This window comes from Lytechinus pictus, chromosome 10, assembly GCF_037042905.1.
Source record: "Lytechinus pictus isolate F3 Inbred chromosome 10, Lp3.0, whole genome shotgun sequence".
NCBI classification, from domain to species: Eukaryota; Metazoa; Echinodermata; class Echinoidea; order Temnopleuroida; family Toxopneustidae; genus Lytechinus; species Lytechinus pictus.
The window spans coordinates 3,127,976-3,141,301 of record NC_087254.1 but is presented as its reverse complement, the minus strand read 5'-3'; the positions used below and the strand labels follow the sequence as shown (position 1 = coordinate 3,141,301).

The following is a 13,326-nucleotide window of genomic DNA, read 5'->3' as shown; positions in this document are numbered from 1 at the left end:
AATGTTTCTTACTGATCAAGTCAAGTGTGCCAATTCTACCGTTACTTTTGATGAAAATTTTCTTTTTGGTAGAATGATAAGACCCTTCCTGATGGAAAAAAGATTATGTGATAATAACAACAATTGATATTAATCAGATTATTTAAGTACTTATCAGATTCAAGCCCATTTTCTTTTATATTCAAGATGAGTCTTATGCACTTTATTGAAGAAAGGAAAAACTAGATATATCATGATGTGATTTGACATTTAAAAAATGGTATCCACTTCATCACCGTGCAATAATTACTTGCCATAGAGATGTGCTTCAAATATATTTTGTAAGTAGATTTCTAGCAATACAGAAAACTTCCACATGCAGCCATGCAAGATGTAATTTTCTCCTGCTAATGTCCGTTAACACTTCAAGTTGTTTATGGGAGACACACAGCAGATTAATCAATGTTTACACCTCAGCTGCTAAATGCGTTTTAGCTTGCACTAAAAATCATGCTATTATTAATTGGTGGCGATTTGTGGTTTTTCCCTGATTTTCACATTGCTGCCAAACCATTTCATTTTTAGTTGGTTCAGTTAACTGTCCATTTGACAATGAAAATGTTGAAATTATAATTCAACAAAAAAAAAAAAAAAAAAATCTTTGATAATTGCAGTTGCGTCTTAATTATGAGGCTCAATCAAAGTAAGATCCTGTAAAGTATTTAAATTCAAAGTGTAAGGAAAGTACTATTTAGATTTTCGGTCAGTAGAATTGGTAACTGATTTTATGTAAATATAAGTAAAATGTATTCAAATCATGGGTTTGTTATATCTTGAAAAAAGGAGTACTCACACAGGGACCAGTAATGTTACAAAGTCAAAGCTTTGAGGACAGATATTGTACAAAGTACCTCAACGAATACTTAATTTGTTTTTTGTATATTTGATGTTATGTCTAGATTAGATGAAGATGATATATCATATAGATGGAAATGACCATAAAAAATTGAATCAATTATTGCTTATTGAGCTCCATTATCTTGTACCTCTATCGACGTTATACATGTAATATGAAGTCAGTCGGATAATCAGATTTGACGGGCCAGAACTTGATTCGGCCGGCTTTCATCTAGGTTGGATCAGATGTACACTGTTGGGTTGCCATGGTAATGCAATCTACTACCACTTTCCCCGCTGGTCCCAGCGCATCGTCACCAAAGTAATCTGATCAAATTTGGCAGTCCTTTGAATGATCACTGTGTGTATTGGTGCGAGGGCATGAGATGCCTTGCACAGATTTCTTGTTATTCCAAGAAAGATGTCACCATGAAAGGATGGGCAACATCCTTAATCATTATAATTAGTTTGATACGTTTGAATAATGGTTCTGTAGATTTGAATAATAAAAAACCTGTGGTCAATGTATTTTGTACAATTAATAATGTTATGATGGGAAATTTTGTTTGCAAACCTTTATAACAACATATGCTTGTCTCATTGTGATGTGTATTATATTATTTTTTCAGAAATGTGTTTGTAAATCTGTTTAATAACATATGCTTGTCTACTTGTGATGTGTGTGTTTTTTTTCTTTCACGTTTCATTGAAACAAAATCATGAATATTTTTCTCTCTAGTATTTTTATCATTATTATTCTTTCCTTTCTTCTCTTTCTACCATTATCTTATCATGGTAACAGAGTACTGGAGTATAGTCTGAATCTAGAGAATGTTAGCTTATCGGCAATCAGGACGATACGAGTGCTTCGGCCTCTAAGGGCTATAAATAGGATACCAAGTAAGTCCAACAACTCCTTGTGTCATTTTTTTTTATAATTTTCTCTTCATAAATCCCTAAGTCTATTCTCTTTTACAATTAAAGATCATGCAAGTAATGAGTTTGATATTTCTCCTTTTTTTAGAGAGACATAGAATTTGAGTTTTAGTAAAATAGTTTTCATTCTGTGAAAGGATTTTAACTGCATGTTTTAGACGTTCAGATATGAAAAATTGTTCGAATTAATTTGGAATTCACTATTTGAAATGCATAAGATACTAATGTATGCAGAAAATGGGAGAGAGAGGGGGACACGGAGAGAGAGGAGGGGGGGGGGGGGTGATTACATACATGAAGATTATCTTAATAAATTCTGCTTCATTTTAAAGAAATTGCAGGTTCAAACCCTTAAGTCATCTATTTCATATGAAACTAATTCTTGTTCATCTATTTCGTGATGTTCAAGACTTAAAGGTTATCATATCACTATTGTTGAAATGGACTTCTATGGGTGGAAATTTATAGCTAACATTAACAAGATTGTCATGGGGATTCTGTTAGATATTTCTACTTCCTCTGAAACTCAAAGAGTGGTGAGGTCAAATAAGAGAATATTATACTGTCCATGGAGTTACAGTAGAAGGCTCCTTTCGAAATGTATATGACTATTAACAGTGTTCTTAAAATGCTTCAAATTCAAGAAATAACTCAAAGCATATATCATTGCATTGTATGTAATAGACAGGCAGAGAATTGGTGATAACATTTGCTGCCAGTGCTGACTCGACAGGGAATTGAGGTTAATAATAAATGATATATTACTGATAATGTTTCATAGCAGGAAGTATTGGTGGCAGGAGTGGGATATAATATATGTATCTATTAAAAGAGAGAAATAATGAGCTGTTTTTTCAGTTTGATTCAAGACACATTTAAGGAAAAATCAGTTTTTAATGATGATATTTTAATACCTTCCTGTTGTTGAAAGATGATTTAATAGTTACGTGGGTTGGAATCTTTCCATGAAAAAGAATTATTGGTAGACTCGGTTACCCAATTATTTCTCTTGTGACTTTTCTGAAGTCAAAGGGTTAGGGTCGTTATGGTTCTTTTTTCGGAACAATATTAAGATTAGAATTAGGGCAAGGGTCAGTGTGAGCCAAGGTTTCATGTAGGTGTTATGTTTGATTTATGTGCCAACTTTCAATAGAAGTATGGAAAACATAATGGGTGATTTCAAGTTCAGTGTTGACCTTTTGGTGTTCGTGTTAGGTCATTTTTGACATGAGTATAACACCAAACATTAAAATGAAGATGGTCGTTGAAAGTCACTCACTAGTTGTTGAGATGTCAAGAATGTGATCTGGATAAGTTTTACTAACTCAAATAGGTTTTGGAGCTAGGGGAAGCAATCCAAATTGTGCTTCCAACACCAACAACGACGCCAACGCCAACACCGGACTTGAAATCACCCAATGTAATGATTTCCTGTGGTGACCGCAACCCAGGTTAGGTGAATGTTTACTCAGCAAGATTAATTCCTTTAATGCAGCAGTTACAGCTGAAGCGGGAGTAATATGTAATATGGCCCGAATTCTGAAGTCAGATTTAAGTTAAACTTAGGTTTAAAGTTGTGGTTTAAGTATGGACAGCCAATTGTTACATAAATCACTAACAGTAGAATATTTCCGCTCATTTGGCTCTCAAATCATTCATAATTGTGTAGGAAGTATAAATAAATGATTGTCTTCATCATCGATGAATCAGGAAAGAGCACAGTAAACATAAGAAACATACAACTTAATAACAAAATTGACACCTTTGGCTTCCCATAATTTTAGCACAGAGTTAGACCATTGTCTAAGTTAAAGCTGACTTCAGAATATGGGCCTATGTCTTTAACTAGGATAGTAGATAAATGGTGTTTTTAATAGTGAGCTATTCATGCAGGTATTGTGCTATGAACATGACATAAAAACAAGAAACACCTGCATGTATATCTAGAGTTTAGTAGAGATAGTGTTTTTATATACTTCTGAACATAATGAGGTAGAGAAGGGGAGCAGGTGTAAGCACAGGCACAGGCCAGGTAAGAGATTCAGCACGTCATTGCACCAATACCTTTCCCTGCTGCCGTCAATGCACAATGGGTCAGAGGAGTATTAAACAAGACGAGGGCTTGCTTTCACCAGCGCAAAATGAGTATTACCCTCGACTGACGCAGCGGCATGACGATATAATGAGCCTCGCTAATGATATGATTCCACCTGCCTTCTCCCTACCTGGGCCCCGTCTTACAAAGAGTTACGATTGATTCAATCAACCTCAAGTATATGGAGATCCATCGGTGTCATCATTTTTTCTTTAGGAAATTTGCACAATGTCCTTTGAAAAGAAAGGGTTAAAGCATACAGAATTGTCAAGAAAACAGTGAATGTATGAATATACATTATACTTAGAAGATATTTTGAACAAACATGCATTTTAGATGTTGACGTTTCTGGCTTTCCATAGTTGTGGTTGATTGGATCAATCGCAACACTTTGTAAGACAGGGCCCTGATAATTTGTGGTTTCTTTGTGGTAATACCCGCTTGTATGGTGCGTTTAAAGGGTGTTGATGTGATAGAGAGTTATTTTGTCTTACCATATTTAAACCATCTCCCTCTTGACGTTCATTAAGTGATATCCCCATTCTGAAGATTTTGCTGATGATAGCTGGATGCATGTTGCCAGATGATACATACACAAAACAAAAATATTGTTACCCCAGCTTTAGCCTGAGCTACTTCTGTATCAGCAGCGCTCAGTGCATGCAAGGAATTAATCCTACTTAGTACCCATTCACCTCACCTGGGTCAAGTGCAGCACAATGTGGATATAATTCTTGTCAAAAGAAAACATGCCATGGTGGGGTTTGAACCCACAACCCTGTGTTTGGAAGATGAGATTAAGAACCACTAAACCACAACATGCCCCCATCACAGACCACAAGATTTAGGATGCAATTCGTGCTATATGATTTATCTTTATTATTATCGTCACTATTTCTGAATATCTAAGATAACATCAATAACGTTAGGTACAAACAGGGCACTGATGTGATGATACATTACATGTTATGTGTAATCCTTCAAGCCCTTGTTTGTAGTGTTCCACCTCTGCACCCTTCTTCGTTATGAGATATTTTGGCGATTAAGATCGCTCGCTGTTACCCTACCAGGCATCAGAGTTGACAGCAAACAATGATAAAAATATCTAAATCCTTCCTCCACTACTGATCTGGAGCCCACTTCATGTAATCAGTATTATATTCTATAATCCAGTGTTTCATAATAACAGTAGATATTCTTATTCGGGTAAGACATAAATATGGCTTAGGTGTAGGAGTTAGAATGTGTTTCCCCCACTCATCAGTTCCTTTGTATATCCAGAGAGTAGAGAACAAAGAAAGAAGGTTTTATTTAAAGTATGGTTAGAGGAATTGATTCATGAACACATCACTTAAAGTTGACACTTGTTTTCTTTTACAACATGAAGGAGGGAGATTATTTTTAAAAGCTGTACCTGATCAAAAGCAACCTTGTCCTTCAGAAGTGGACATTGGTCATGCTTGAATTCAGCTCGTCCTTTTGAGTGCAGAATTTTGTTTTTATGTCAAAGTTTAAATGTCAGCATATCTAAATATTTGTTATCTCAGAAAATATTGATTATTTGATATATTCATAGTTTGTTTAACATTCATTTCAATATCATAAGAATAAAAAAAAAAGATCTACAAAATGAATGAGAAAGCAATTAGAATAGTAGTGAGATTAAAGTTAATCCTCATTTTTCCCCTTGCAATCTATTGATTGTTCTGCCGTAGCAAAATGATTTTTGCTGAAGAATCAAATTGCCATTATGTGTAAATGTGCTTTATTCAGCAGATCTGCATTATGTTGAGATACTATAATTGTAATCTTGGTAAGATATGAAGTTATAGTCACATATCATACAGTACTTTATGATTATGTCTATTCAACTTGATATTAAATCTTCAACTAATTATTCCGCATTGAAACTTAAGACTGTACAAGGCATATCCCTCACTAATCCATAGCAAAGTAGAATGTCTTTTGTTTCCATGTAGGCTTGTTTTAAAACAATTTAAAGATTGTGCATTTCATGTACCCTCTCATTTGTGGTTGTCTCTTTTCTCCACCACAGGTCTGCGTATTTTAGTCATGTTACTTCTAGATACACTGCCCATGCTGGGCAACGTTCTTATGCTCTGTTTCTTCGTCTTCTTCATATTTGGGATCATCGGGGTACAACTCTGGAAGGGTCTTCTGAGAAACAGATGTTTCCTAGATCTCAATGCCACCGTAGGATATGGGTAAGTCTACCACAAAGAACAATAATTGTCGTTATCATATATATAGAGTGTTCTAGCGATGCATTAAAGACGCATATTTTGAGCTGCATCAATTGCCCGTGCAGTATCAGAGCATATTCCTAAAAAGGACCGAAATCCGACGAATATCCCATAGGCTCCTGTACAAAATTTGCTATTGAATATGAGAGCATATTCAACAGCTTAATGCGCATGCGCGAATGCGTGAAATGTACAATGCGTAGAACAATGAAAGCAATGAGATGCACAGCATAGAGCACAATTACGCTTGATGACGTCATAATGAGCTACATGCAAGTCACAAGTCGACGACCAAAATTAATCCTATGAAGTTATGATGGAATAATGTGATAAGTGATCTATGACTTGTTCAATCAAATTGCTCCCTCTTTTTGGGGGAGGGGGGTGGAATAGATGATAATAATTATAGTGGATGGCTTTATTTCATGAAATACCAGAAATATTCCACTCGTTAGGGCCAATATTCCACTCATTTGCGATTCGTGGAATATTTTCCCGAACTCTTGGAATATTTCTGGTATTCCATTCTGAGCCATCCAATATAATATAATTGTCACTCTTGTTCAAATCCATGTTTGGAATTAATATCAATAGATACATATACATACGGTAGCGTTAAAAATTTTGTGAACCTCACCAGAAAATGAACATTCAAGTTCTGCCATCGTTTAGATATTTAAATTGTGAAGTCAGCTGATCAATATTACCTTCAGTCAAGTTTGTTTCTCTGGTCTCGCCGGATATTATAGTGTTGTTGTCTGCATTCAACACTCGGCATGAAAGAGTGCATTTCTGGTGGGGTTCACTAACTTTTTAGCTCCGCTGTACATGTAGAAAGATAGATAGACAAGCAATAAAGTGGAAATTTGCAACTAATTTGCCATACTTATGATTTATTTTCTGGTCTCAAATTGACTTGTATTTGATGGCAAGTTTCTTGTCATCCCCCAATATTAATCATGTGGGGGCCCCATTCAGACCTGCCAACCAGTACGTTTTAGCCGTATTTAGTACGTTTTTGCAACCAAAATACGGCAGTACATTTTTTCTTTGAAAAATACGTTTTTTTATTTTTTATTTTTTAACTAAATCGTAATTTATTTAGAAAAATAATCTCTTTATGTCTCTATTTCATAAAACGTGCACACATATGGTTATTAGATCAATGTAATTTCAGGTAACTTGTTTTTTTTTTCAATCATTTTGTTCAAACCAGGGTGAAGATATACACATGTTTTAATGTTTTTTTTTTCATCTGCAAGAGCAGTGCGCATTTTAGCTTGCATGCAGCTTGAGCGCCGCGATGAGCGAGTGCGCCAAGCATTTTATTATGAAATACACTTTTTTGGGGAAAAATACAGTTTTTTAATCACAGAATACAGTTTTTCATTCCCAGAGGTTGGCAGGTCTGCCCATTGCATAAAAGTTACTTTTATACCAGGGGAGCTTTGCCATCCAATGGGAACTAAAAAGGTAACAATGCCAAACGCAACCAATCAGAATCAAGGCTTTCAGAGAAGTTACCATTGGATGGCAAAGTTGCTATAATAGTTAGTTTTATGCAATGGAGCCCAGACATGTTAAATCTAATTTTACCAAAGTATCTCAATTCAAGACATAATTAACCCATCCCTTTCTGATGATGGCATGTTGCGGACACAGAAACATCTTCAAACCAGATTTGTAGGGCAGAGTTTTACACTTTGACTTGCTCCTGAGCTAGTCTGGATGGTTCGTCATTTTAACATACTTATAACAGCAGGGAGTCTGTCGCTGGTAAGCAGATACCATCTTGAGCGCTACTGGTGAAATAACGCGCACAGCTGCTTTTCCCTTTCTCTCAATGGGTACCGGGCGTAATCCAAATCTGTTATTCCATCAAAAGCATCAATCGAGTCCTTGTTCGCACGCGGGCTTGCTGGTCTTAAGCATGCTTTGACGTAATATTTTTTATTTTTACTTTTCTGAAGAAACAAGAGTGAGGGAGCTTGGGTTCTTGCCATGTATCTCTCAGTAGGCAAATTAATCTTGGTCTCGTTTCATAAAGACTTGTTATAATAACAAATGTGCAATACCTATAACAAATTTACTATTAGCCAATCGTATTGAATGATTTCAGTAGCTTTTAACTGTTTGTAAATTTGTTATCATAGTAGATTTTATGAGACAGGGTCCCTGAATTCATTTCAACGTTTAATGCTATCTGCAGTTTGAATGTCATATAAAATCCACATTACCAACGATCCATCATATTTATGTATTTCTTTTAGAACTTTGACATCGTATTGATAACCTGCTAGTGGTTATACTTGTTTATTTCAATACAAGAAAAAGAGATTGCTTGTAATTTAAGTTTTAACTCAATTCTTTTGCTTTGATTTTAAAAGTTCAGCTTGAAAGCTGCATCATATATGTACTTATACTTAGCATTATTTATAAATATGGCATTGCAATCACAGTCATTTTTTTCGCATACATTCGTAATTCGGAAGCTTCGTTATTCCAAAGGTTTGGATATTCCGAAGGTTCGTTATTCCGAAGGTTCGTAATTCCGAAGGTTCGTTAGTCCGAAAACGAAATGAGGTTCGTAATTCCGAAGGTTCGTTAGTCCGAAAAAGAAGTGAGGTTCGTAATTCTGAAGGTTCGTTAATCCGAAAACGAAATGATTAACGAACCTTATTTCGTTTTCGGACTAACGAACCTTCGGAACAACGAACCTTATTTCGTTTTCGCATTATCGAACCTTCGGAATAACGCCACAAATGTTCGGATTAACGAACCCTTTTACGTTTTCGGATTAACGAACATCGAGGTATAGGCAATTTACGTGTTTCGGAATTACGAACCTTCCGAATAAAGAACCTTCGGAATTACGAAGTGTAACCATTTTTTTTACCCTTGGAAGTTTTCAGTTTTTATCTAGATTTGTGATTGAAATCAAGGTTATCTAGATTAGGTATATCCAAGTTTCAGTCAGATTCTGATACACGTCAAATCAGTGTCTAATCGCAGTTGATGAGGAGAAGAATATTGTGTCTTCCTGCCAAAAGGTCTGAAGTACCATTTCCTCTTCAATGGTGGAAGGACCCCCCAACAACTGAAAGTCACATTTCATTCTTTCAGAACATGCATCTTGATAATGAATTCGATTTAATTGATGTAAATGAAATCGGGTTCATGTCTACTAGCTACTACAGACATAACAAAACCAATTCTAAACTCCCCGATGGTATATCATTGGTAATATTGTAATAACATTTGCTAGTCTTGAGTCAATGTTGCAGGTGTAACATTGATAATAATATAATATATTTTTTTTCTTCAAATTTGTTTATTTTCAACAGAACAAAATAAAATGGTCATGATTACAATAACTTTCCAAGTAAAACTTATACAATCAAGATAGATACAATATGTGATATTTTTTTCCATAAGTAAACAAAACGATATGTAAAAGCAAATTATCATATACATCATCAGGAAATGGAGGGATCCACTAAAAAGCAAATGCTTGGAGTGGGTGTACCCCTCTAGATAATGATTGTAGAATTTAGAATTGCCCATGAATTGTAGAATTACCTTTTGTCAGTCTGGAGTCGGGTTTGCCTGTGTAACTGTAGAAAACCGCATACTTACCGCCTTCCTATGCACATAGACAGTGTTTTCATGTGGAGAAGATTGTGAAGGACACATCTTAATGTGATCTTAATGGAAACAGTTGTTAGGATATGCTCAGCACCTGCAGCTCAAATGAAATCAATCATTTGCTACAAATGGAAGTAGAATTGGCTTTAGATCAGTAGTAAGGCATACATCACACAGAGCTGCCAACCAGTACGTTTTTGGCATATTTAGTACGTTTTTTCTTTGAAAAATACGATTTTGTATAATTTTATTTTTTTATTTTTTTTACAAAATTGTAATTTATTGAGAAAAATCATCTTTATATGTCTCTATTTTATAGAACTTACACAAATATGGTCATTGGATCAATGTAATTTCAGGTAACTTGTTTTTTTTTCAATCATTTTGTTAAAACCAGGGTGAGATATACACATGTTTCAATGTTTTTTTTTCATCTGCAAGAGCAGTCCGCATGTTAGCGTGCATGCAGCTTGAGCGCAACGATGAGCATGCTCGCCACGCATTTGATTATGAAATACAGTTTTATTGGGGGAAAAATGCAGTTTTTTTTCACAGAATACAATTTTTCATTCCCAGAGGTTGGCAGGTCTGATCACACAGAGTGAGTAACATCTCTACAGGAGTTATACACTCTTAAAATGTTGGGCAACATACTGTTCCCATGGCAATTGGTTAAAAAATGTATCCAACTCTGGGTAGTTGTAAACCAATACTGTGTAGTTTTCACTCAAAGCACACATTATTGGTTTAAAACTACCCAGAATTGGATAATGTTTTAACCAATTGTTGTGTGGACAGTATGTTGCCCAACATTTTTGAGAGTGTAATCTAAAGCAGTGTAAGATTGATATATCACTAAAAGATATATAAGAAAATAAATCAAATAGTCAAGTGGTAAGCTAATATGTAATAATAATAATAATTATAACATTTGTAGGGCGCTTAATACAGGTGTTTCTAAGCGCTCAGTTTTCTGCCTATCAACTAAATTACCGGGAAAAAAAAAAAATATGTAGCATTTATGAGGTGCCAATCATCTAGTTGTCTATTCAAAGGCGCTTTGTGCATTCAAGGAATTAATCTTGCCAGGTACCCCATTCACCTCGCCTGGGTTGAGTGCAGCACGATGTGGATAAATTTCTCGCTGAAGGAAAACACGCCATCACTGGGATTTGAACCCATGTGCCTCTGATTGTAAGACAAGAGCCATAGACCATAACACCCCCACTTTACGTACATTGTATACACATGTTTGAAAAGAAACTCCTATGTGCTGAATCTCACTGCATACACCAAATATTTAAGACTTAATCTGCACTCATTAACAGAATCACTCTGACAAAAAAGTACCATTTCAAAACTTGAAATTTTCTGATATCATTTTACATGAGTGAAAACCTATAAATTGTACAATACAATCTGTAAGATTGTACATTAATCTATATAAAACCCTAGACACGATGGACAATGTGTAAAATACAATTAAATTCCACCTAACTGTCATCTGACCACAGATATACCTTATGACTGTTGTTTTATTGCAAATACAGCTTCGAAATCTGCATTGAATGGTGTGCGTTAGCTTTGAGGTGAATGCTAAATGCAACATTTAAGGACAGTGTCAATTGCATTGACGTCAGGCATACGTACATGTAGACAAGCTAAATTGAATTTGACTGTGCAAATCAGGTGATAACCTTGGTATTGTGTTTGTCACATGAAGGAAGTATAAATGACATGTAGCATTCATATCACATACAACAAACTAAAAATACATTTAATATGGTGTCATTTATCATGTTAGAAGGGTATGGCTATTTGGGGGATTTTGTCAATGTTTTTTCCAAATTCCAAGGGACAGGCTCTAAAATCCAAAATTGGAAAAAACAACATTTAATCAGACATAGTGAAGCCTTTTGACATGAATTCATCAGAATAAAACTGCATGCATAAACAGAATGCTTGAATTAAACTGTATATAAACAATTGATTTTGACGACTTCATGTTGAAGAGCTCCATTATATTTATGTTCAAAACCAATTATTCATTCATCCAAAACCTTGGCTTTCTAAAACTCAAAAACTTCTTTGGAGAAATAATCTTGTGGAGTAGACCGATCTCCTTTGGACGCTGTTTTTGTAATAATTTTCTAACGTGTAGACTTCAAGAATGCGTAACAAAAGATAATGTATGCCCTGTCATAGCAACGAACAAGGCTTATTTACTAATCAATCGAAAGTACATTTCGTTGTTCTTTGCAAGCCCCCAGTTATGGCTACCTTAAGTTGCTGTGCTCTGAGGTGGTGTTTCATCAGCATTTTCCGTCGAACAAATTGTCGGGTCTGATAACTTTACTTGATTTTTGATTGGGTTAGAAAGATAGAACCTTTTGGGACTGGTGCATAAAACATCTGACAAGGTCTTTTGTGAAACACTGTCCCAGATTTGGACTCTGATGAAGGTGTTTTTTTTTTTTAATGACAAGATTTAAGCTTATTTGGAGAACAAAACAATGGGGAAGATATGTCTTTCATTTACATGGTAAGGTGCAAGAGCCTAGGAATGGGGGGGGGGGTGGACTTCTTACTTTTTTCCAAAACCATGTACAAAAATGTAAAAATTACCATCTGATTGTGATTTTGTTGTATGATCAGTCTCCCTTTTCAAAATACTGTTCCACGGCCCCTGAGATGACCATATATATAATATATCACCATCCTCCAAAATGAAAATGGTAATGGCACATGATCTTGTGAAGGTTATGATCCATTTCTTTTGTGTAAATAATTTCCTTATTTTATTTTCGACAGGTACCCCAATCTCACTGATTTTTACGTTGAAGACGAGCCTTGGACGGACTATGTATGCAGTCTGCCCTCGGATAAGGGTATGAGACATTGCACAGAAATCAAACCTCTGTATAGTTTGGACAGATTGATATGTAACGGGAGTGCTTTACCGGATGCAGACAACAGTTTTATAGTGAATTCATCAGAATGCGTCAATTGGAATCAGTACTATACAAAGTGTGCCATTAGTGATGAAAACCCATTTTTGAATTCAATATCCTTCGACAATATACTCTACGCATGGATTGCTATATTCCAGGTAAGTCCGTATCTTTGTACAATTATCTAATTTTTTGATAATTTATTATGTATATTATATTTTTTTATTACAGTGATGCATTATATTTATTCTCTACAAATCTAAATCAAAAGCATCTAGTATAATACCCCTTTCATATACCCAATAAAACCCAATTATGCGGCTAAGAGCAGCATAATTTGGTCGTAAAATCAGAGGAGGACAAGAGTTATCCGCATTATTCTGATGCTGCTATTATCCGCATAATAGCGGCATCGGGACAAGATTTTGAGTTTATGAACATATTTCCAAATAATGCGGATAATTGCCATGGTGCGGTCACAAGGTCACCCTTTTCCAACACAACTGCATCGGAGGGGGCGTGTCCAGTTGTCATGACGATTATCCGCCTTTTTCAGGAC

The 13,326-nt window shown here is 35.3% G+C and overlaps 1 protein-coding gene across 1 annotated transcript in view; it reads left to right on the top strand.

Moving 5' to 3' along the window:
* The window catches only part of LOC129269609 (voltage-dependent T-type calcium channel subunit alpha-1G-like), a 33,395-nt gene that overhangs the window by 15,724 nt on the left and 4,345 nt on the right, over positions 1–13,326 (top strand). The window contains exons 2-4 of the mRNA XM_054907120.2: positions 1,679–1,776; positions 5,964–6,132; positions 12,628–13,044. Of these exons, the coding sequence (XP_054763095.2) occupies positions 1,679–1,776; positions 5,964–6,132; positions 12,628–12,955 (595 nt within the window). The 3' untranslated portion in view covers positions 12,956–13,044. The remainder of the gene's footprint in view (positions 1–1,678; positions 1,777–5,963; positions 6,133–12,627; positions 13,045–13,326) is intronic.